Source organism: Candoia aspera, chromosome 2, assembly GCF_035149785.1.
Source record: "Candoia aspera isolate rCanAsp1 chromosome 2, rCanAsp1.hap2, whole genome shotgun sequence".
NCBI lineage: Eukaryota > Metazoa > Chordata > Lepidosauria > Squamata > Boidae > Candoia > Candoia aspera.
In genome coordinates this window covers 251,447,126-251,473,381 of record NC_086154.1, presented here as the reverse complement: position 1 = coordinate 251,473,381, position 26,256 = coordinate 251,447,126, and the positions used below count along the sequence as shown (strand labels likewise).

The window sequence follows — 26,256 nt, the reverse complement described above, 5'->3', positions numbered from 1 at the left end:
CAGGGGTGGGCAGGTCAGGAGACCAGCTACATTCTCCTGAACGTTTGGAGTTACATGGTGGGTGAAGGAAAGGGACAAGAATGATTTCCATGGGTTCTCTTAGGGAAATGAGGAAAAGAGGCCAGGCCGTGTTGCTGAAGCTGCTGCATACTGTAATGAAGGGTGCATAATAAAATCAAGAAAATAAATAGTTCTTTGCCATGCAAAGAAATGGCAGTATCTGCCTGGGCAAGAAAACAGCTGAAGAGAAGGACTATTTAAATTAGAGAGCTTCGTGTGAGTTTAACTGTTCTTTTCTTACCAGTGAAACTTTTATATTTGTTTTATTGTTTGCCTTCCTGCATGCCCTATGTGCCAAAAGTGGACTAAACATCCCACAAATAAATAAATCAAGAAAACCATTTGAGAATCCAGGTGGAAAGGTGCCTGAATAATATTTGGAGCATAAGCCTTCCAAAATTTTCAGTGGTTGTTGACCGTGCTGTGTTTAATATAGGGATAATCTGAGAAGCTGATCTGCTTTTCAAGATAATTTATTCAGGTTAAAGTGTTTAAATTCCTACCCAAGAAGCTGAACAAGTGCATTTGTTTGGCAAAACAGAGTCCCAAAGGATTCTGGGAAAGGAGTGGGCACCATAGCTGTGTAATGTGCTGCAAAGTAAAAGGTTCATTTTAGAACTGCTCTTACCTACCCAAACATCGTTTAAAAAAAAAAATCCTGGCCCACAGTCTGATCAGATCTCACTTTTCCCTTGCTTTGATGTTCCATTCAGGTTCTACATGGTCAGCTATTATGAGCGAAGTCACCGAATAGCAGTTGGATCTCGCCATGGTTCAGTGGCCCTCTATGACATCCGGACTGGAAAATGTCAGGTAAATAAATCATAGTGATCCTCTCTCTGTAAACTGCAGAAGTATTGAAAGGAAAGCGACTCGCTCTGCACCAGTTGACATGTTGAGTCGCTGGAACGTTATGGATAATGCTAAGGGGAATCAATAGTTTAATGAAGGACTCAATGTATATACAGTCTCACTGTTTTTGTTTGCTGTAACTGAATGGTGAGCACAGATGGGTTAATAATAGCTGTCCCCCCCCCCAAAAAAAACCCACTAACTTCTCACATAATGCCTCAGTTTTCCCTACATCCGTTTTTGTGTTCCTTATCTGCTCATGGCTGTGTGGGAATAGTTTATTGAGATTTTTAAAAAAAACAAAAAATAAATTCCATTCTCAATATTCAGAGTAGTTAAAGAGATCAGTAATAGTCATCAGAGTAAGTCAAATGAGATGCAATTGCAAAAACATTTGCTAAAACCTCTGAGTAATCATATTTGAGAATGGGCTATAAATGTTGTTAATTGGGTCAAAACTCTCTAGGGCTTTCCACAATGCGGGAACAGAAAAGGTACCTAATCTTATGAGACATGTGCTGACATTATCACATTGCTGGGAGCCATAATTCAAGAAAGTCCTAGTGCTTATTTTTCCCAGTGTTTTCTAGACATTTTAATCCTCACATGTCTATATCTATCTAAACCAAGTTTGTATTCTTGCAGCTGTAATGGTTAAATACTTTTTAATTATATTTGGGGGATTGTATTTAACCTCAATCTCAGCTTTGTTTAAAACTACAGCTTTAATCTTCAGTACATTTTCTTCGTTTCACTATTTTTTTAAATTAACTAATGAACTGAATGAATGCTCCATTTGTTTTAGAATATAGATCTCTGATCCTCCAAAGAACCAAAATTAAAAAAAAACAACAGGCCCTAATCTAGACAGTCTAGAGAGTATTCACATTTTAACTAATCAACTCTCTTGAATGGTGCATTTTTTTTTTAAGAAATGCAATCGATGGGCTGGCAAAACATAGGAATACAGTTTCAAATTCAGATATAGCAAACATTAATCTTTACAGGTAGTCCTTGCTTAACGTCCACAATTGAGACTGACATTTTGGTTGCTAAGTGAAGAAGTCATTAAGCAAATCTGACCAATTTCGCAACCTTTTTGTGGCTTTCATTAAGCAAATCACCACAGTCGTTAAGTGAACCACACAGTTCCCCATTGATTTTGCTTGCTAGAAGCTGGCCAGGAAGGTCAAAAATGGCAATCACGTGACCATGGGATTATGCAACGGCCATAAATGTGAACTGGCTGCAAAGTGCCCAAATTGTGGTCATGTGACCACAGGGATGCTGCAATGGTCTTAAGTTTGAGCACTGGTTGTAAGTCATTTTTTTCAGCACCGTTGTAAGTCTGAACCATCACTAAACAAATGGTCATTAAGTAAGGATTACCTGTAGTTATTGCCACATGTCAATTAATTTCAGAAGTCTCCCTAATATTGAGATAGTCTCCTTTCTCCTAAATTAAATAACTCATGTAAGTCTCTTACTGAAACAATATATAGTTTCATTGGTGTAGTTCAACCCCCATTTCTCAAAATGTACATAATATTACCTGGTGTTCAAAGGGAAACCTGACGCATTTTCATGGGAGTTTTCCCATGAAATAGGAAAATAGTAACTCATGCCTTTGTCATCTCTTAGTTAGACAACTGCAGTTTGATGTTCGTGAAGCTGCCTTGAAGGCAAGTCCGAAGCTATAGCCACCACAGAATGCAATGGCCTGCTTGCTGACTGGCATTAGCAAAATGATGTCTGTTCTGTGGGAACTGCACTGGTTGCCAGTAGGGCCCAATTCGAGACACTGGTGATCACCTATGAAGCCTTTTGCTCCTTGGGCCCTTATTGCTTTTTTTTTTTTTCATGTAGACTCTATACCCAACCTGTACAATCATGGGAAAGGTTGCTCTGAGTACCCACTCTTAAATCCCCAGGACTGAGACCCAGAGGTTGACTCTGGCACTTCTTTGGAACTGCTTGACCCTCAAGATTAGGTGTGCCATTTAACTTTTTAACCTGTTCTTGTTAGAAAATATGTAGTACCACTCCAAAAAAAATGTTTAGTTCACAGAACCCCAGAGAACCCCACATCACAAGTACCACACATATTTATAGCTTATATCCAGATGAAGAACATTTCATACACCATTTTATATGAAAAATAGGTTCTGTTGGACTAAAAGTCAAACATAGGAATATATAGAATCACATTCAAGGTACTAAGTGTATTTAGTGTATATGCATTTTTATTTTTGTATATAATCCTGAATGATACAGTATAGAATGATAGATTAACTGGAAATGCAGGACTGAATTCTCCATAGTAATACATTAAAATTGCAATGGGGAACTGAGATTGATAATGTTTTTCCAACATTATGTTCAAGGTCGGGATAATTTTTTAAAGTTGAGACTTTCTAGAGCAGGAATCATTCTTTTCATGCTATGTTTACAGTAGCTTTTAAATTTTGAGGCTGATTACTGAATCCAGAAACTAAATAAGGAAAAAAAAGCTTCTCACATGTTCTGTGTACATTTCAGGTGCTTTAAGATGAATCCACATAGCAAATGTTGTTGCCACACTTTTTTGCATATACCGTAAATTTGATCATTTCTTTTTTAAATGGGTATACATCAACAGAATTGTAATGCTATGTAATGTTTCATCATGGCACTAGTTATATCAAAATGTAGTAATCCAGTAATTAAATAAACATACCATACTGTTCCAAAATATGCAGTCATGGATTTGTTCAAATGAAGATAAGGAAAACATTGAGCTGATTTATGAATGTTGTCCCTTTCTGAATAATAACTGGAAAAAAATCTTGTAGATCTTTCTATTTGGTTCCATGGAACCAAAATGTGAAGTCAAGGTATACGTGCTTCTGATTTAGAGCAAAGTCTTAAAAAGTGAGAATATTATGCTGTAGAAGCCTGTATGGACCTCTTATGCCGTATGAGTATAAGGACTATACAAGCAGGAATTCGTTCTCTAGTGGCCAAGATGCCGATAACAATCCCTTAAGGGGGCCATAAGCACAATAGCCCCATCCTACTTCTATTGTCCAGCAAGAAGCATGTCAGGCCATACAGTCTGCATCCCATCCTAGTTCTGCCTGGATGCCCACTGATGCTGAAGAAACCAAGCCAGGTGAAAGATTTGTGTGTCAAATAAATTGAATGCACTGGACACATCATATATGACACTTTTAAAAAAATTGTGCAGACGTGACCTCCTTACAGTGTCCCCATACTCCCAACTTGAGCTGACAAGGAATCAATGCTATGTGTTGAAATGAATGGTGTGACACACTTGGGAAAGCTTTTCCTTAATGGCTGGCTCAGCACTTTGTTGTTAGTTGGCAGCACAGATCAGTTTGGCCCAATTTGTAACTCTAGATGTGAAAGCTTGATTTATTTCTTTCAAAATGACCACTTATACTTCTTGAAATTGCCTTCCTGCATATTTTGATCTGCTCCAGCTGCTTAAGATTTTGCCATGTACGCCATATCAGCTTTAGTCTGTAGTCGCTCAATTCCTCCTGCTCTAATAGTCTGGTGGGGGGCCGTCCATTCTTTCTTCCTTGTGGCACCACTTTGTGAATGAATTAGAGGACAGACTTCCGCCTTCCTCCATTCAGAATATGCTCCTCTTTAAAATGTGTCACCAAGCAGTGACGTAAGCTGCCAATTTAGTTATAATTTTGTCTTGCCTTTTTCAAAAAACAAACAACATATTTTTATAAAAAAAGATTTCCCATTCTTCCCTTAGTTTAAATGTTTATGAGGTATAAAGGTATAAAAACCCTAAAGACCTGGTTCTGCCGTCTCGCCTGGGGTGGGAAAGTGAATAACCATTCTTGGGGGTGGCTCGCACCCTAGAGTCTCCCTCCCACCAGCCTGGATTTTATACCTTTCTTGGATTCTATATTTATTTACTGTATTTTATAATAACTGTTTTTATGAGATTTTAATGTTTATATTTCGTGCTTGATTTTATTGTAAACCGCCCAGAGTCCCTCCTTTGGGGGAGATGGGCGGTGGCTAAATGTGATTAATAAATAAATAAATAAAATAAAAATAAATAAACCAAAGTAATATTTAAAGAGAAGTTGCCAAGTAATGTCAAGCACTGATGAATGTTTCACCTGAAAACTTATAAATTCTGTCAGTGTAGCCCATTTCTTTTCTTTTTTTTAGATTTCTGGTAGAATCAAGTAGAGGTTGAAAAAATGGTCCAGATTCCACTCACTCACCACTCAGGGCTGTGTTCTGTCTAAACCATAAGACTTATTATTTTTTAATTTATTTATGAAATTTATATAGCAGCTCAATTCAACTGGACTTCAGTCCACAAAATCTTGTATGCAGAAAGGGCTGGGTTTTCACACTGAAGGCCATTGCTGGGGTCAACACGTAGCATCCTCAGCCAGTTTCCAGGGCCTGCAGCTGATTCCAGCCAACTATTATTTTTCCATTCTGCAGTTTAAATCTAGTGTTCAAGACAGTTTCTCACAAAACTCCAGGGGTAAATCAAAATTCTCCAGAAAGTATTGGTTTCCTTTCACTTTAACTGGAAAAGTGAGTTTGAGCATTTTGAGGCAAACGCTTAGCATCTCAAAAAAGCAGTTTAGGGAAGGCCTCCAAGAGCTAGTTTATTATGGCTTGGTCGAAATCCAATAAATTAGGCAGCAATGGTTTCTAGAAATATGAGTGAGTGTAGATCATAACTTCTTTCCCCTCCTGTTCACATACCCTTTTGCATGTTGTTTTAGGCTATAAGAGCGTTTTGGGATGAGAGAATGAGAGGACTAGACTTCAATTAAGCAGGACGCACACATACATGTGCATATATACTTCCTCTCTCACCTCAAAAGAATATAGGTGCCCCGTAGGATTGTTGAAAGTTGTTATTTTAGAGAACCCAAGGCAAATGTTTGCTTAAAAGATCAAGAGTATTTTGGTTTATGTCTTACTTAGTAATAGAATTTAACAGGACATAATTTAAAAAGTATGTTGAGTAATGGGTATTAATCATAGTTAACATGCAGAAGTCTTCATACAGTATATTCCTGCAGTGTGTAGGCATTAATTCCTCTATTAATTTTTCATATACAGTCCTCTAAATCGTATCAGGTGGTAAGCTGACAATATGTTGTTTGATTATTCACATTGCCTTTGGTTTGTTTCATGATTTTCACATAATGTGCTGAATACAGTGTCCCAAAAAAACAACAACAGTATTTCTAGTGTATGAAGAGGCAGGGTGTTAGCCAGCTTCTTTTGTCTGAATGAGAAAAGAAAACAGATACTTTTGATCAAGATTTTATGAAACAGGCTAGTTTTTATATTCTTTAATGGAGTCCTAAATAGGATGGTGCTACATAGCAACCTAGAGATTGCATTTGGTGATTAATACTTTGATGGAGCAAAATCAACTTTTCCTTGAAATGTAATACATCAACATTATTTCCAATATGTTATTTCACTGCAAGTTTAAAAAAAAAATAGCTTCAACTATTTAAAAACTTGTCATTTATTAATACTACATACACAACATACTGCTCCTAGCAACAATAATAAGCATTTCAATATCATCCCGATAACCTAAATCATTTGTTTTGTAGTGTACTGTACATACTTGTCTACAAATGTAAAGCTGTTATGACCAACATAATTACAAAAACAATTGATTTTTGAATGCATTTTCAATCGTTAATTCTAAAGAACTTAGATGGTTCTGATTACTTGGTTGGAATCTAAGCAGAAAGATGCCGCTGCCAGAGGAGAGGATCTTTATAACAATTGCAAGAACAAACTGGTGTAACACGATAAGTATTCAGGGTACACACCATTTTGTCTCTTACAGTCATCACTCATTATTAAGGTCTGTTTAAGGTCTGTACTTTAGGGCTTTTTTCCTCCTTTTTCTTCTACAAACACAGCTATATACAGTACAGTGCTTTTAATAGCAACTATTTTTATTTTGCTGTTGCTTTGTGCTTGCTGTAGATGAAGTTAGAATTCATTTCGTTTTTAGGGTCCTTTCTTATAGTGGTGGGTAGTGTATTGTGGGAAGTAGAACAAGGCAGTGTCCTTCCCATGGCTGTATTGATTTGCCCTTCAGCTGTTTGCATAGAGAACCTAAAGCCTTGTTGTTGATTATCCACACAATGTCTCTGTGAACATTATTGACCCATTGCTGCTTACTGCCTGTGGCTCTTGATTTTTCACACCGTCTCCATGACACTCATAATAAAACATACTATCTTATTGCTACTCAGCTCTGGAAAGCAACTGATGTTGCTTTAGTACAACTACTGCATTTCTGGATAACATTTATCATATGTTGGACAGAGACCTATAACTGCTTTAAGGTTTTGTGCATTGGGAAAGGCTTGAACAGATTTCCACAACTTAGAACAAAAATATTATTTTTAAAGAGTTGGCAAATTGTGCCACTGAAAATGAATAGGATGGATAGCACAACTAAAAGATGCAGCAGTGCCCCACTGTGATCTTTTTTTAAAAAAAATGTCCACTGCATTGGAATGAATTGTTATGTGCTTTGTCTTTCATTAACTAGCTGTCAGAATCTTTGTCATTGTCGCTGTTTAAAATTTTCTAATTTATGCATGCAGATGGATGGATGGATGGATAGGTAGATGCAAGTAACTTACAATCCTCACCCTGTAAACTGTGATTAATCCACAGAGGTTTGTAGAAATAGTTTAGGAGAAAGTGGCTTCTTATGAGTGTCTTTCTAAGACGCTTAAAGTACAGAGATACATTTGCACACCATTACAAAAATTGTTTCAGTCAGTTCCCTTTGAATGGGATGGTTACATTACCCTTAGCTTAAAAAACGTGTTTTTTTTCCAATTATATCAGTTTAAATTAATTCCGTGCTAATTGATGAGGCATTAAAATTCCATTCTTTAATAGTGTGTAATTCTTCTTTAAAAACAAAATTTTCTTACAGGCACTTAAATGTGTTTTTGAATCTTGAAGTTTGCATTACAGTAGAGAAAAATAATTTACTGTTGGCAATGGGACTGTCATGAGTACTGTTGGTGAGCAGGAGGGGGCCACTATCCAGTGGGGGGAACGCATGCGTAGTTTAGAGAGTTTGAGCTGTCATTCAAAGAGACACAGAACAGACCCGCCTTGACTTTTGGGGGTTTATCTGTCTGGGTTTTCTCAAGCTTCTTCAGTTTGGTAGGATTTTATGTCTACTATAGCAATAATAAAGCACGAGAGACTTCTTCCTCGTCTCAGCGTGGTTCTTGCTTAGTCAGGACAGGGGCAATGAAAAACGTATTTGTCAATGTTTCACGTGTACTGTACCTTGTGAGTTTGAGAAGAACTCTGTTTATGGATAGTATCAGAGGTATGAGAAAAATAGATAATTCTTTCTCAGGAGTAACTACAGTTTTGACCAGATAATTAGTATTATGTTATAAACAATTAAATGTACTAGATAATGCTAGTCTGCTCATAGTTGAAATTTTGGTTTGGCACAGCTGTGGTGAAGATTGTAACATGGAAATTTCTTGGTAAGAGAAGAAGATAGAGTGCAGAAGCAGGTAGTTTGTTTTTTGATATCTCAACCAAAAGGACATAGTTTACAACAATTTAGTACTTTATTACTCATTTTTTAAATTCAAGAATTCTGTAATACCATTGGTTCTCAGAATTACAGGTGGTATTTGTAGTTGCCTATATAAGGTTGTCTCTTTCTGAATTCACAACCTGATTACAAAGTGCTACATTCAGTGTTGTTTAAGAAAAGCCATGTAAATGTAAAATAAATATGTTAAACTTCCTTTCTAATGTTTTATCTATTTTAACCACACAGAACTTGTGGGGGGATCTGTGTATGTGTTCTTCAGAATGCTTAATTCTGATACATTTGATTGAAAAACAAATAATAAAAATAAAGCAGGTAAAGTCATATTAAAATATGCAAGTACTAAAACCATTTTCAGTAGGTTTGAAGAGAAAAAAAAATCTGTGTGACCATATCTTGACCCATTTCAAACAGGCTTCAGAACAGGTTGCCTCTAGTCAGCCTGAAGAAATGCGACTTCGTTGGTGGTGGTGGTTGTTCCTTTTGAATTTCCTGAGAGATTTTGGAATAGGAAGTAATCCAAAGTGGTTCTGTCTTTTTCTTTCAAGTAGAATGCAGATGGGGCCACTTGGAGACAGTTGTTCAAGAAAACAGGAGAATATTCTATGAGGTCCCTCAGACTCTGTTCTATTTCCAGGGCTTTTTAATAGCTATTTGATACTTGAAACTGATAAAAAAGATTGTAGGAGATCTGGGCTAGGTGTTGTCAGTATGCTGATGATACCCCAAATTTAATCTCTGTAATATCTTTAGGGAATGGTGTTGGACTGAATCCTGCCTACTTGGTAAAGGATTAGATAAGAGATTATCTGAATCCAGAGAGGTGGTAAATCTCTGAATGATGGGGCTACATTCTCCCCAAAGGAGTACTCCTATCTGGATTTCCTGAATGGGGTATTTGCCAGGAACAATTTAAACAGTGTCAGACTTGGCAAGAAATTACAAAACTACAAGATTTTAATAAGTAGATTTATTGTGGCAAAATTAATAAGGCCATAAAAAATTCACTGACTGTGATGTATCAAGAACACTGCAAGCTCTGTTTATAGTGAAACCAATGTTCAAATTTTTGTGTCTCCTATGCCCACCTGAGCAATGGACTTTAATTCACTGTCCACCCATCTCTTGTTTTGCTAAGAGACTGATTTGGTATCAGGCTGTTTTCTTATGACTGTGTAAGGACTTGCTTTCAGAACCACCTTGAGTTAGTATACAAGAAGAAAATGACATGTACACTGGTAATTGCCAGATCTGATTACGGTCATTGTAATCAGATCTTTGTAGAGCTTCCTATGTGTCTCATCCCAGAAGCTTCAGTTGGAATAGACTGAGCACACTGGTCTCTGGAAGATCTTAGAGACCACATTGTACATGTGCCAGAAGTATTACACTCACTGCCAGTTTGTTTCTGGATGAAATAGTAAGCACTGTTTTTGTTTTTGTTTAATCTTTAAAGCCATATAATTGAGTGTAACCTCTGAGGGAATGCCTCTTTCTATATGACTTCCCCCTTAGTGACATCATTTGTGGAGGTTTGCCTACATTTGCTACCAGCCTGAGCATCTCTGTGCCCAACCCATTTCTTTAAAAAGCACCCCCTGCTGAATTCATTAGTTTGCTTTTAAATACCTTTTTAAATAGGTCTTTGCTGCTCTTAGTTATTTTTAATATCTTTGGGGATGATGATGATGATGATGATGATTATAAACCACTGAGAAATCTTGATAGTCAACAACATCCTAACTGTCTGGATTCTACTTTTAGGCATAATGCAAAGACAATGTCTTTGGGGTTATTAATCCCACCCAAAGATCAATCTTACAGCAAAAGTATTTTCTCCAGGCTGCCCTTTAATTCTGTGCTAAGAATGGTGCTCAATATTTGAATTCCATCAGCACTGAAATACATTGCAATGTACTTTATTATATGTTGATAGCGCTCTCCTTGGTCCTACATGTACAGAGAATGCTGTCTGGTCAAGTGATACAGCTCTTGAAAATCCGGCTTCCCTTCTATGCATGGTGGGCTGCTTTTTCTGAGTCATAGTTATCAGGTATTGTAAAGGTTAAACCTTATCATCTGTGTGTGTGTGTACACACACACACACACAAAGGTTGAGGTTTCATCAAAAACTTCCATCCTCACAACCTGTCGGCCACAATTTGATTATTATTATTGATTATTTCACAGGCTTTCACTCACTCTCTGCCACCGTGGCCCGCCTTGATATACAGATAGGGCTGCAGTCTGGTTAAAATAAGACTCCATCTTGATAATGGACTGCGATGAGATATTGTTGTTTGATAAAGATAATTGATGTTTTGCTGTGAATTGGAAAGCAGTTCCAAGTGTACCTGATCCGCAAGCATGTTCCATCTGCAAATAAGAAAAGAATTTACAGAACATAAGAAAAGACCTAGACTTTGACACACAACATTCTGTGTGCTCAGAAGCATTTGTTGTAGCGTTTTTGATGCTGAGAATATATAGGAGGTATGTCTATTTGTGCTTTTGAACATTCTTGTCTTGCACCTCTTTTGCTTAAATCCTGGATTAGGAGAATTCATTTTTGCCAGAAGAGGCTGCCTTAATGTTTTCTTAAGAGCACATTAAATTTCCTTTCACAAAACCATTGACTGAACAAATGATTAAGTGTGGGAATTTCCACACCACTTATCAGCTGATGCATTCTTGTATAGAACATAATTACTGTTAAGTGATTATATGCTTTTTGTTGGTCATATCTATTTTCAGCTGCTAGATTTAAGTTGATTAAAGTATCAGTAGTCTTGGGTGGTGTTCATCTGATTTTTTTTAGTCTTGTTATCACCTTCATAACCCCTAATTAAGCAATAAGGCTTGACAGAGAGTAAGGTTATCATCGGATAATGGCACCCCAAGTGTGTTAGGAGGCACAAGGTTCAGCTGAGTGCCTTTAATCCTCCAGGGGTGTGATTATCTCATGATAAACATACAGCATCACAGCTACTGATATTATGGCAAGATGCTTGTGGAACTCAGGTTGGGACGAAACTGCAAAATTCCTGCTTCATTTTAATTTCTCTATGTGTATGCATTAAAAGATCAGTTGTTACAGACCTTGGTATCTTTTGTACAAATGTGCAGTAAGAAAAGCCATCCCTGCATTTTGAAAGTTCTAAATTTATTTTGTTAATCTCAGAGTTAGGAATTAGTAACATTTTTGTAGTCAAGATTTGCACTTTGATATAAATTCTTCAGAGCTCATTAACGTTTTTCTCTTATCTTTTTGTCTTTGACTTTCACTTTGTATACACACAGACATGTACACACCCTTTTGATAATACAGAATAAAAGAAAACCCAATCTAGTTCAAATTAAAAAATGCTATTCCTGTAATAAAGTAACCAGCACTTGATATGTGCCTTTATTTTCCATTTACATTATCAGTAAATGATGGTTGTTGTTGTTTTGTCAAAGAATCATATGTTTTAAGAAATCAGCTCCATTTAGTAGCTGGCCTGAGTTGTATATGTATATATACACATGTATATAAATTTTGTGAATAAATCTAGTGAAAACTGGGGGACAAATGCCGTTGAAGATGTTATTTATTTTCCAGTGTTGGCATTAAACAGAACTCTCAAACTAAAATCTCACTGGGTGCTAAAAATCGAGTTGTAAGACATGTTAGCCAACTGGATTTCCTGGCAGGGCTGTTTGCTTGTTTGTTTTAAATTGTAGGGCATAGCAGTTCGGTGTTCATGCTGCTTTTTTTTCTTGCTGGGAAATCCTTGTGAGGCCCAGCAGCCAGATGTGTAGACTATATAATCGTGACAAGTCACATTGCCCCGGGTGCACCACAAGGAGGCTAGTCTACATTAAGATAAAGCTGGTGTGGTAGTAAAAGATACTCCGCCCCATACACATGTGAGTTGCATTCACTACCAAACCTGTGAGATGGCCCCACGTAGATGTGAATTCTTTGTAAAACACTGGGAATAACCCACCCCTCAAATCTTGGCGATCCACTGCAACTCAGCCTAGTCAGTAGTAAATCAACTACCTGTCCATTTAAAAGGCAACTTCTCCAAGTATATCTCTGTACCCAATGGAGAATTTATAGGAAATTAGTGTGACCCTTTTTTATGCATGCTTTCTTCTGTTGGATTTTCTTCTGCATTTACGTTTTAAAATTATGACAAGCACATCCTCTATTCTTTTAATGGATGACCTCTGGGATCTCTCTAGACCTGACATTTGAAAGTTACAGGGTTGTTTTCAAGGTGCTTGTGGTTCCCTGAAGGGAACATAAGTACATGTATTCTGTTATTTTCCTTTTCACCTTCAGATGGTACATTTGCAAAGCTGTTGTAAAAGGAGCTAGATAGCCAGCTGATCTATTATATGCATGTCCTTGGAATATATATCCAACACTTTAGATGTGTATCTGTGTGTGTATCTATACATGTGTATCTACCTCACCTGGTTTAAAGACATTGGATTTAAGAGGCAAGCCCAATAAATGCTTGATAATAAATAATATTTATCCTGTGGGCACCCTTTCTGCATTTAAGTTTGGCTTCCTCTGTTGACTCCACAGCTTAACCAAGTCTGGTAAAACTGAAACTGGTGGGAGATGAATGGAAGCACTGAAAGACTGATGCTGAATCTGACTGTGCAGCATATCTTATTTTCTGTCCCGTTAGATACTGAGGATGGACTTCTCTAGTATAGTCGTGTTAGTTGAAGTTTTTTCCAGGTTGTTTGCATCAATTTTCCAGATTCCAACTTCACACATCATTAAACATCCCTTGCTTGCTTTGACAACTTTGTTCAGCATTTTTCTGATACAGTTACTTAGGCCCAATCAACTTGGACACTATTATTGTTTAAATGCACCTACTTGACAGTACAATTTCCTGTGGGGTTTTGTTTTTGTTTTGCTTTTGTTTTGTATGCTTAACTATGCTAACAGAGAGCATGCAGCTAAAACTCTATTGTTGAGTCTATTGGCTACAGCTGTGAATGTCTTTTTGAAGAAGAATAAACTTATCCGTCTTTAATGTGGCGGTGATATTGTTCTTTTAACTGTTACAAAATACTTAAATAGTGAGGATGTATTCAATAAATCTGCAAACAGCTTCCCTTTGGGAGAGGGACTGTTAGAGGTTGAATTTGAATTTCCTCGTTCATTCACTCTAGAAAAGCTGCCAGCCATTTGTTTTTGAGTGGCCTAGTTTGAGATACAAATACACTATTACTTGATGTTCATTAAAAAATTAGGGACGCGGTGGCGCTGCGGGTTAAACCGCTGAGCTGTCGATTGGAAGGTCGGCGGTTCGAAACCGCGCGGCGGGGTGAGCTCCCGTTGTTAATCCCAGCTCCTGCTCACCTAGCAGTTCGAAAACATGCAAATGTGAGTGGATCAATAGGTACCGCTTCGGCGGGAAGGTAACGGCGTTCCGAGTCGTCATGCTGGCCACATGACCCGGAAGTGTCTATGACAACGCCGGCTCTAAGGCTTAGAAACGGAGATGAGCACCGCCCCCTAGAGTCGGACACGACTGGACTTTACGTCAAGGGAAACCTTTACCTTTACCTTTTATTAAAAAATTAATATTATTCTCGGGTTTTTTTAATTTGTTGTGTCATTTAGAAATGATGCTTAGAATGTAAATTCTGTCATATTCATTAAAAGGCAACTTGTGAGAACATGGGAAATGGTTGAACAGATGTACCGTTAAGAAACGAAACTTTGCATTTTGTGGTGAAGAATTGGTTATTTATTCTGTCACTTCAAAAAAGCAAATTAAGAACTCCATTACACCCATACGCATCTGAATCTTGGATATCTGTTTCTGAATTCTCTTTGAATATTTCTTGGAAAGCTTCCAAAATCGTTTTTCATGTGACGATATGAGATTACATTTTAATCCCCACATCAAAAGTTATATTTGAAATTGATCCAAAACACTAATGAACACAGTCCAAAGCAAAACCTACTGGAATCATGCTGATAATAAAATCCCAAAGGGTAAAAATGTACATACATATGCACTCATACATGCAGACATGCTTGTTTGCTTGTCTTTAACATGTAAATGCTACATGTTAAATATCACCAAACTTTCAAAATGCAGAACGTATGTTATAAAACAAATGCAACCACCTTTTTTTCTAAATTGCTTAATTTAGTCTTTAAAGAGAAAATGAGAAGTGGTTGAATGGTATTCCCCTTCTCCTTCCCTCTGTTCTTCCTTTCACCTCTGCTTTATCTACTTCACTTGACGGTTGTCCTTTCTGGACTATCATATATGGATTGTAAAAACAACTTGGGACATATCACTGTACTTAAACTGTGCAACACAAGAACAGATTGCATGGTATTGACTGGCCAGCTGTAGGAGGGACTGGCAGAACAAACAAGCTGAGATTGGTGATGTGTGTTCACGTCAATTTGGAGATGATTAGAGGGAACTTGGATTTTTAAAGTATAGATAGCAACTCAGTTTTCCCACCAAAGCTTGCTAAGAATCAAGCTCGTTTCTGCTTTTTTCAAACAGAAGTCCCTTTGAATTTCAAAATGAAAAACACCTCACAAAAAGAAGCTAATAATAATTACCCACATCTACTTTTCAGTAGTCTCTTAAAAATAGAGTATTGTCAGGCAGCCTATTGAAAACCAATAATTACGTGATTTTTGTTAAAAAGTGTTCCAAAGTTTAAGCCATCACCATCTCATAGTAAAATCTTCAAACAAAGTGAGTTTTCAAGAGAATGGGAGAGCACAGCAAGATACAAATCTCATTCCAGGTTTAAAACTTAATGTCAGTATTTGCTGTACTTCTTTTTCAGTGATACTCTGGCTTGTTGTCCCAATGGGGATCATTAGATGGTAGAGAGCACCTTTCTGTTAGACCCCATATACGTCCTTGGCTTCTGCTTCCAACATGCTTGGCTGTTCTAGTGTGCAAAGCACTGATACACAGTTGTGTAAAAAGCTGGTAGCATTTGCTTATTAACAAAATCTGATATTTTTCAGATTGTGCAGTAGAAACCATAGAAGATTCTTGAGTCATGGAATAACTGAAGTGCAACAAAAGCTTTCCCTGGCCATGCTAGGAAAAAATGACACGTTTAGTCCTCTGTGTGCTATTGTAGAAAGAAGATCAGGGGACAGGATCTTGCATACTGGCTGGGTTTGGAGGTAAACTTGGCCACTGCTGGACCTTAGCTAGTCAGTTAACTAGTTAAGGCTGACATGGAACTTCTAATTCCTTATTCATGTGACTGCTGTTTCTAGCATGTGTCTGTTGGAACTAAACGACACAACCAGCATAGCAAGCTAGGAAGTGCCAGTTTCAATCTTATCAGTGGAATGGTAGCTTTACTGAAGCTAGGCATGGAGAGTAAACTACCTTATTTATTTCCAAGAGCTGATCCCTGAGTTAATATTTTCCACAAACTTTGATGGTAATTGGGTGGCAATCCCTAACTGATGCTTTTAGGGGAACAAGCAGCCATTAGGCAAGAAACTCCTGGGATAGGATAGTATTTAAGGGTGTATTTTGCAGAATGTGCCAGTGCAATACCAGAAGTTATTCCAGAAAAAGCGTGAGAGTCCATACCATTATTGTTCTTTATGATGATGCTGGTTATAGAGGAACAGTATTCTTTCTTCTCCAGTATTCTTTCTTCTCAAACCCAGAAAGTTGACCTATATAATAAGAGGAAGGAAAAGAGAAGAATGCTTGTTTTTTCACGAGTAGGAATTGGAATATCTTAAGTAGTATCCTGGGTCTTACAACCCTTTGATGTACATGCCATGATCTTGCATGTGCAAATACAATGATAAATGAAGGGATAGCGCAATCTCCTGGTTCTTCTCTCAGGTACGTGCCTTCTTGGAATAAGCACTGGAGGCATGGCGTCGAGCTGATTCATAGACAGTAGGGTCCAAAAGATGGGATTTTAGAGTCAGTTCTCTCCTCTTTGATTTGTGGAGTTTAACATGTACATTAAATAGTTGGGGGAAATTTTTTAATTTGACCTGGTGAGTCAGCAATAAACAGATGATATGCAGCTCTGTTATCTCATTTTTATCTGATCCTACATCACTGCTTTTTTTGGCATAAAGAACTGGATTAAAAAGTTCATGCAAACAGGCAGAAGTATTGTTGGTGTAAACCCAAGAAGCTCATCTGCAGTCAGCAGGCTGTATTGCTCTCGATTTTGTGTCTGGGTGTCCTCAGGCCCAGGAGCTCACAGGAGCTTTTCTGGCCTCCTTTGTTTAGATAGTCAAGTTCCACTCCTGAAATAGTAAGCATTTAATTAAACCAGTTGGTTTTATTTTTCAGAAGTTGCCTGGAAATTTTCTTTTCAGATTGCAAATGTGGTTTAAAGACACTCCCACCGAATAAATGTATATTCAAATAAACCACTAATCATGTGGATCAGTACCGGTATAGTTAGGGGCTGGAAAAATAGAACTGACACCAGATTAAATGTTTTTTTGCTTCTAACTAAGCTTCTTTCTGGTATTCTTCTTGCATGTAAGCTCCATATGTAAGGATAGGAAGAGGGCAATCATACGAATTTAGCTCACTCTCTTGCTTTTCTCATAATCTTCTACCCAAGCAGTGAGATGCAAGAAGGGCATAGATACCATGTTTGCTCTTGCCTCCTTCCCCCGCCCTCCATGATCACTCCTCATTAAAACATGCCTGAAGCAGGCTATGCTAATTTACTTAAGCTGGGTAGAGGAAAAGCATTAGAGCTTAGTGAATGTTTTGCTAAAGAACCGTAGAACTGATCTGCAAAAATTCTTGAGACTGACAGCATAAAAAAATTTATCAAGATGTACTATGCAGACAAGTAATGCGGTGGGGGGGGGAGTTTGAATTGGGAAACTATTACAGCTGGCTGCTTTCCTGACTGTCTCATGTTTATTTATTTATTTGTCAAATTTCTCTGCCGCCCATCTCGCATACGACGACTCTGGGCAGCTAGAGTTGCTAGCTCAGTAAATGCTATTTAAATAGCATAGCTAGCTCATGTCGCTCAGTAAATGCTATTTAGTTAAAAAAAAACCTGAAGCATCTCAGAACGCATGTTTCAAATGCAGCACTTTGTGACACTCTCAATCAACACTTTCCAGTTTAAATACATAACTATGCTAGCTGGGTTGGTCCAACACCGCTATAAATGGGGAAAATCTTAGTTCAAGCAAAACTGATTTAGTGTGAAACACCTCTTTGGCTTGGCTTATTCAGGTGATGCATCCTAATACTCTAGTCTGATATGTGCCTCTGGAGCTTAGAAGAGACTTCAATTAAAACGCTTCCTTCCCTCAAGATGAGTTAGAAACAAATAAGATTGATTTTTTTTAAGGACGAAATTTATTGGAATATCTCTCTGAAAACTGATTTGCTCCCAGAGATTAATTGCAAATGGCTGGAATTGCTGTGTAAATAAAATGGCATTCTGCTTTATGGGAAAACACTTGACCAGAGCTTATGGGTTAAGTGATGCCAAACATTTGCAGCCACAGACTCTTCCCTTCTGCAGTGACTGATGTCTTTGTGAAACATGACAACCTGAAAACTTCATCCCTGAGACAGAGGTTATTACAAAGAATTCTTTGAATAATATGCCAAAGCAGGAAATGTATATTCACCCATGACCTTTCAAAAGTGTTATACGCTTCTGTCTCAGGAGATGAGTTGACGACTTTCTACTTTGGGCTCAATTCCTTAATGCAAACAATAACCACATAATTCAACTTGTGTATCCACAGTTTTGACTTCAGCATAATGTCTTGGGGCACCCCGCTTTAAGGTTTGCAAATAGTCCCTATACATTTTCAAATTGCCAATTTTTAAATGTTAAATATTTCAATATTTGGAGCTTGACAGCAGGGTTGTATAAGCCTGGAAGCCTGTAGATTTGTGCCAGAACACAACATTGCCCTTTCCTCCCCAGAATGTCCACGTACCCAACTGCATGATTAACACTGATTAATTGAATACCAGGCAACAAGCTTTGATACTCTGCTTCTGAATGTTTGGCTTTAAAAAGCAGCTTACCATGCAACCCTGAGCCACCACTGTTGAAAAAGCTTAAATCCAACACTTTCAAAATGCAGAATGGGTGGCATCATTTCTTAGACCATAGGCATATTTTATATTTTTTTCTGAAACTCTGGATTCACTGTTCATATTGTTATAGTTCTGATTCTGATTTTAAAGTCTCTTCTAAAAGTGGAATCTGTTCTGAAATGTCTTTAAATGTGGAAAACAAGAACCTACTTTAAGAAGTAAAATATAAACAATTTTAATGATAATGGTACTGCTCTGTTTCAAAAGCATGTACAGGTAAAGGCCGCACATAGCTGTCTTTAATAAAATAATCTTGTATACAGTTTCTAAAAACAAAATAAATGCTAATACGGGATTTTAAGAAGCCTGTATAGTACAGATCTTTATGGGATCTTTATGGGATCTTTATGTTGAAGTTTCAAAAGGACAATTATGAAAATATGTTTAGTACTACCAGGTTAGGGAGAGATTGTCATGGAGAAAAACTATTTATGTGGTTTCTAAGAGTTGACACTAACTTGATGACATATAATCAATCATTCAATTAAAAAACTATCTTCAATGGACTATATTATAGATACATTGCATTTTACAAAAAAAACTTCACATTTGAAGAACAGGAATATTATTATACAAATTATCAATTTTTTTCCTGTAAATCATTATCCTGCTTAAGGTCTGGTTTACACTTATATTCATATTATATTCCAGACATTCATAATAAGAGTGTATAAAGCATATTTATTTATCAGCAATAGAGCATACTTAAGTTTTCCCCCCTCTGTCTCACTTAAAATACTGTATTTGAATGATGAAGCTAAATACAAATTTGTATTGGTGTTCCTGTGTTCCATGTTATTTTTTATAATGCTTTTTCACATTAGCATTAATTACATAGAATGCCAATTATGTGAAATTCTCTAATTCAATAAAAATATTTATACAAAGATTTACAACATCTAGCACATGAAAACTACCTGTTTGATTAGGTGAAAGTGATGCATTTTGACAGTTAATCTTGTATTTAATAGTTGGTTGTGTCTGTGCAATTCTCTGAACTATAGTTTATAGCTTACAGAATGCTTCTTTAAAAGTCAACTATATAGAAGTGCCTTTTCAGTCCATTTCTAGCTTTGAGTACGAGTATACAAACACTGAAATATAAACCATAGAAAACAGGAAAAAATAATAATAAAGCCAGCCACTCTTTAAGTTTTCTTAAAACTAAAATTTAATATTTCTGAATATAATAGATTGTCATAGTAGTTTGTATTCCAAGTAAATAAATATTATTTTTCTTTTAAAGTGTATAGAATCAACTAGCATGGCTTATTCCTTAGACAATAACACAAAAAGTTGCTACCTTCAACATACCTTTTTTTCAAAAAAACCAAACAAACTAGTTATGTATTTTTACTCCTCCAGATGAAGATCACTTAATATTCCAGCTTGCTTTTAAAAGAGGGATAAAGATTCTTACCAAAAAAAAAAAAAAAAGATGTAGCCACAGTTTGTCACAAGTCATACCATTCGTAATAATTTTGCAGGTAGAGATATCATCTATCCTTTTGTAGAAAAGTATTTTATGCCCCGTAGTATAATCTGTGAGCCAGGCCTTAACTCCATCCACTTAGAGGTGAGTGCTCCTAATTAGGAATAACTGTTCAAAATGTGTTATTGACTTTACTGCCATATTAATTTTTGGTGGTGTCATCATGAAATATCTGGAAACAGAAAAGATGTCTGGGCCTCTTAAACTGCGAATGTAAATCAAATCTTTGTAAATGTCTGCTGTGCTTGAAAAATAGGCTGCATTGATTTTTTTTTAAAGAGATCAACGTAAATAACTTAATAAAATGTGATGGGTCTGGAGGATATAGGACACGTTTGGTCCACTCCTATTTAGCACCATGTAACACTGAAGATGTATACGAACTGTACAATTTAGATAACGTTTTGTGAGACACGCCGTAGCCACTTGGATGGCTGCAGCTGTTGTCTAATTTTTTTCTGGATTAAATTTGGCCAGCAAAGATGCTGCCTCATTTTCAGCTTGTCATTTGCCCAGGAAGTAAAAGCAAATTGTAATGAGGGAATCACAGCAGGAGAACTGCTGAACAAATGAGAGGCATATATTGACGGACAGCCAGCATGCCATTTCAGTGATAAATGTATTTTTATACACTGCTGCTCAAGGTCACTTTCTGCTCTCTTTGTATGCTGGACATCAAATCATGCAGGCTTACATTTTAATACAGAATAATTTCTGATAGCTAATACAAAACAATAAGTCTCAGTAATGATAAAAATCAAAATATATTCATCTAGAAAAGGATTTTTTTCTTCTAGCATTTCCCAGAAGTCTGAGAAACAGATGCAAAATAAACTATAAAATATAAGTGTGTGATCACACCCAGCCACCCACTCACCCCTGCTTCTTTTGAACATGTAATACTGGGGTGGTAATATTAAGCACAAATGGGAAGGAGGTTCAGTTGAAACCAGAGATCTTTGCTTCAGTAAATGCACTTAGAATCAGAGTGGTTTATTTCATTCAAGAGCTGCCACTCTGGGAAGAAGCACATTCTTTGAAATTGGGTATATATTTACTGATACTGCGGTAAACTTCCTATGAAGTTTAGAATATTAAAAGTTGGGGCAATTATATCCTAGCTGATGCGTAGCTAACTAGCTAGCTATGCATCAACTAGAAGATAGATAGATAGATAGATAGATAGATAGATAGATAGATAGATAGATAGATAGATAGATAGATAGATAGATAACATTTAGTTGACTGTTTATGAATTGAAAGAATTAGTTCCTACATATTGGCAAATACAAAGTCTCTCTCTCTCTCTCTCTCTCTCTCTCTCTCTCACACACACACACACACACACACACACAGGGAGAGAGAGAGAGAGACCATCCTCTGTCTGATGCTTAGGCTTGAATCCTGACTCGGGAGGGTCCAGATAATCTGCTTCCTCTTTTGGATGGTGACACTATGATCATGCTTTATTTTGTATGTTTTATTATTTTAAGTCAACCAAGGGTGTTTTAATTGTTTATTGTACTTTCTATAGACCACCAAGCGTTGTTTCAAATTGCAGTGGGCTATAAATATACCTAACAAATAAATATAAATATCAGTACATTCAAATTTTCTAGGTGCGAAGATTACTGCAGATGCTGACTGCAGTCAGGAAATCAGAAGACGCTTAATCCTTGGGAGAAGAGCAATGACAAATCTCGATAAAATAGTTAAGAGCAGAGACATCACACCGACAACAAAGGTCCGCATAGTTAAAGCAATGGTGTTCCCCGTAGTAACATATGGCTGCGAGAGCTGGGCCATAAGGAAGGCTGAGAGAAGGAAGATCGATGCTTTGGAACTGTGGTGTTGGAGGAAAAGTCTGAGTGTGCCTTGGACTGCAAGAAGATCAAACCAGTCCATCCTCCAGGAAATAAAGCCAGACTGCTCACTGGAGGGAATGATATTAAAGGCAAAACTGAAATACTTTGGCCACATAATGAGAAGACAGGACACCCTGGAGAAGATGCTGATGCTAGGGAGAGTGGAGGGCAAAAGGAAGAGGGGCCGACCAAGGGCAAGGTGGATGGATGATATTCTAGAGGTGACGGACTTGTCCCTGGGGGAGCTGTGGGTGTTGACGACCGACAGGAAGCTCTGGCGTGGGCTGGTCCATGAAGTCACGAAGAGTCAGAAGTGACTAAACGAATAAACAACAACAAAAACATTCAAATCATTTTTACTGAGTTTTAGAAGTATTGCAATTAGATTTCCTTTAAAAATAATGACATTACATATTAATAATGTAACACTAACAAATGTAGGTTGATGTTAATATGTAGACTGTTAATATGCTGTTAACATGTAGCCTGACATCACAGTAGTAAAATAGCCTTTTCAGAAAAGTACCTATCTACATTTTTGGTGCCTGGCATCAAGCTCGTCATTTTCCTAAATGTTTCAAACTGTATGGTTTTTAATTTTGTTTTAACTCTATTGTTATTCTCTGCTATCCATTTTCTTGGGTATATTTGAGCTTATTTCATAGATAAATGCTTTAAATGTTTAAAATATACTGTTTGTCATGTTGTGTTTTACTAATTTGTTATTTATATTTTGTGAGATATAAATGGAGCCCTGGGTTCTTGCTGCCACAGAACAAAGGGAGTTGTTTTCACTGCTGATTTTATTTTGCTTTGCTTTGCTTAGATTTTCAGTGATCAGCATTTATCATGCAAGCAGCCACTCAATACATTGTTCTGCTTAGCTTTTATCACAGAAATGTGGTGCCCTTTGCCTATTAAATCCTCAGGAAAATACAAATACTTTTCCTGCAGATTTATGAAAATGTGTGGATAAGTATACATATCTGTTTAACAAATAAGTACGGATGAACATTTCAAAATGCACACCAATTTACACCAAGGAGTGGGAAATTTGTTTCCAAAGAATTAACATCTGCAAGGAGAGCACATAAATTAAACTATCAAACCAATTTAATAGTTGCAGTTATTTGGATAAAATGTCTGCCCATGGATGCAACAGGGTGACTAGCAGTATTCATTCTTGCCATTGAATTATCCAAAGATTCTTCATTGGTAAATATTAATTGTGTGTTAAGTGCTTAGGAATTTGATAGTTAAAAAAATAAAATAAAAATGAATTGCAGAACTATAGTGAGCCTTTTTGTAAGAAACGGGCCATGTCTTGCTATTCTTGAATCTCATTTTTATCCAGTTTTTTTTTTTCCTGATGATGGAATCATGAATACTTTAGCCAAAGTGAAAGAGGTCTGCAGATGGAGTCCTTGTGCTCTCTGAGCTTTGTTGTTTTCTTGCAGACTTTTCATTGCCAGACTAGGCGACATCTTCAGTGCGAAGAGGGACTGGGCCTTGCTCTCAGTTTATATACCGTGGCTTACCCTGCTTGTGTTGCTGGGGGTGTTGTTCTCTCCTTGGGAGTTCTTTGATTGGGCTGTTGTTTGCTGCTTGGTTGATTGACTGAGTTAATAGTTCCTTGATTAGGGTGTATTGTGCTGTTTGATGGTTCATCTGGTGTTAATCCTAGTGTTGATTTTTGTATATCTGGGTGTTGATTGCTGGCAAGGGAGTGTACTGGTCTTTTGGCTTTTCTATTGTCTCTTTTGAATGGTATGTAAATGTTGTTTACCTCTATGTGTCTGTTGATGGCTGCTCTGTCTGAGTGCCAGGCTTCCAGGAATTCTCTGGCATTTTTTTTCCAAACGTTTTCCAAGCGTATTTTTGGAAAGAGTTTTGTGAGGTTTATATAGGGCAGGACAGGTTTAAATTAGTCTTCATTGTTCAATGAAATAACTGTGCAACTGGCCCTAGTTATCGCTTTAAGTGAATTGACTGATCTGGGGGTTATTAACTTTTTCACACTTGGAATGTCATGTGTTGGAGGACTTTGTATTTGAAATTAGATAAATGAAACAAACACTAAACTTTGCTCTTGCTCATTCAGTGTCCCTTTATAGAACAGTAAGTCCCACATGAAATTCATAATATTCAGTAGCAAAGATATGCAAACATGCTGAAAATCCAAAAAGGAGTGAATAGTTTTTCACAGAATTATAATTTAGCTTTTCTGTTGACCTTGTCATTAACCCATTGAGATTACATAAGAACAAATGTCATGCATGAGGCAAAGTGAAGAAACATCTCACCATCTTATTCATGTCTGTTTCGGAAAGCACATTGCATCTTAACACCTAGCATGATGTAACCTTAGTCTGGCAATTGGTAATAAGGGTACCTACTACTTCACAGCTGTTCTGTAAGTCATGAGCCTGCCTATGCACGATGGCCACTGCCATAAAGTGGGAAGCTTCTTTTCTAAGCTTTTGAAAGATCCAAGTCCCCACTGTGTGGCCATATGAGTTAATATCCGCTCAGTGACAAGTCAAGGCTTGTGTAGTTGAAGGATATGTCATATCACTGCTCCCCAGGCCTCAGTTGCATTGATGGTGTGGAATCACAAAGTGTTAATTGTCACAACATTTCTGCAACTGTGCTGTACGCTTACTAAAGCTACCCTTCTGAAGTTGTACTTGTGCCAGTGTTAGGCACCTTGGATTGGCTGGAATCGTAAGTTCTTTAAGGAAACACTCACTCTTTTTCTACTTACATCTGCAAGTTATGTCACACATAACATAAAAGGACTGTCTTCTCCCTTGCCAATCGAATGGAAAATGCTGCAAGTCTGTGGTACACTGTGAGCTTTCCTGTGGCCAGAGCAGCAAATAAAGATTCAACTCTTATGAAATAAACTCTACTAACAAACTCTGGAAGACACGCATTTGGCAGCAGAAGGAATACCCCCCACCCCGGAAGAGACAGTCTACACTCTGTCATTTCTCCAGTCTTTCAAAAAGCATCTATCACTTATGCGTAAACAAATCTAAATGAATAAATGCTGCATCTTGGCATTTACTGTCTAAATTTTGTTGGATCAGGCATGCTCCTTTCCTTTATCTAAAGTTTTATTCAGCTGTAACAACAAGATCTCATTCATTGTGACCTCTGCCTGTTAAACCCGAATTTGGTAACACAGCTGCCAAACCAGACCCATAAAATGGTGACTGTCAGAAAGACGTCAAGTTGCAGCAGTGCTAATACAGCAATAGGGGGAAGAATGATCCCTCCATAGTAGAGGTCCAAGTAATGCTGTCAAGGTTCTGTCTCCGTTCCTAGAGGCTGTGGGAGTCTGGATGGGGAAGAACAGGCTCAGATTTAATCTTAGCAAGACTGAGTGACTGGATTTTGGTGCTGCCTCATCATGAAGACCTTTCATCTCTAGTTCTAAATGGGCCCACACTGCCCCAGACAAAACTGGTGCACGATTTGGAGGTCCTGCTCAAGGAGCATATGGCAGCTGTGGCTAGGCAGGCTTTTGTACAAATCCATCTTGTTTGCCAATTTTGCCCATTTCTGCATTGGGAGGCCCTGCTCATGATCATTCACACCTTGGTGACATCTCAGAAGCTAAAACTAATCCAGAAGTACAACTCATGCAGCAGAGTGGATAGTTTATAGGAAACCATGGTATACTCATGTAAACCCCATTATTGTGCAAGTTGTACTGGCTACCAATGGGCTTTTAGGTGCAAGATGCTGTTGATACCTATAAAACCCTTCATGGCATGAGACCGGGATATTTGAGGGACCATATATCTCTAATTATTTCTGCCTGCCCAACAAGATCAAACAGGGTTGGCATGTTCAAGGTCCCTTCTGTTAAACAGTGCCATTTAATGGGACCCAGAACATGTGCCTTCTGTGTCACTGGACCTGCCCCAGGTTTGTGTCACCGTGACCCCACTGGCCCTTAGAAAGAGCACAATGTCCTGGCTCTTCCTAAAGCATTGGGTCAGGTTGTTACAAGAGTCATTAGTATGTGCTAGTATATGTTAAATGAATTATTGATTCCAAGGCTACATATGTGTTTTTTTTTATGATTAGTGTATATTTTTTATGTTTCTAACTTGGTAGCCACCCAGAGTTGCTTGGTGAATGGATGGCCATATAAAATGGATGAATAAATAAATTAATACCAAGGTGATATTTGTGTGCAGAATGTCA

General features: G+C 37.4%; 1 protein-coding gene across 2 annotated transcripts in view; it reads left to right on the top strand.

The window, feature by feature from the left end:
• The window catches only part of WDR7 (WD repeat domain 7), a 231,529-nt gene that overhangs the window by 194,956 nt on the left and 10,317 nt on the right, over positions 1 to 26,256 (top strand). For both annotated transcript variants that reach the window (XM_063295797.1, XM_063295796.1), the window contains one exon: positions 774 to 873. In XM_063295797.1, the coding sequence (XP_063151867.1) occupies positions 774 to 873 (100 nt within the window). The remainder of the gene's footprint in view (positions 1 to 773; positions 874 to 26,256) is intronic.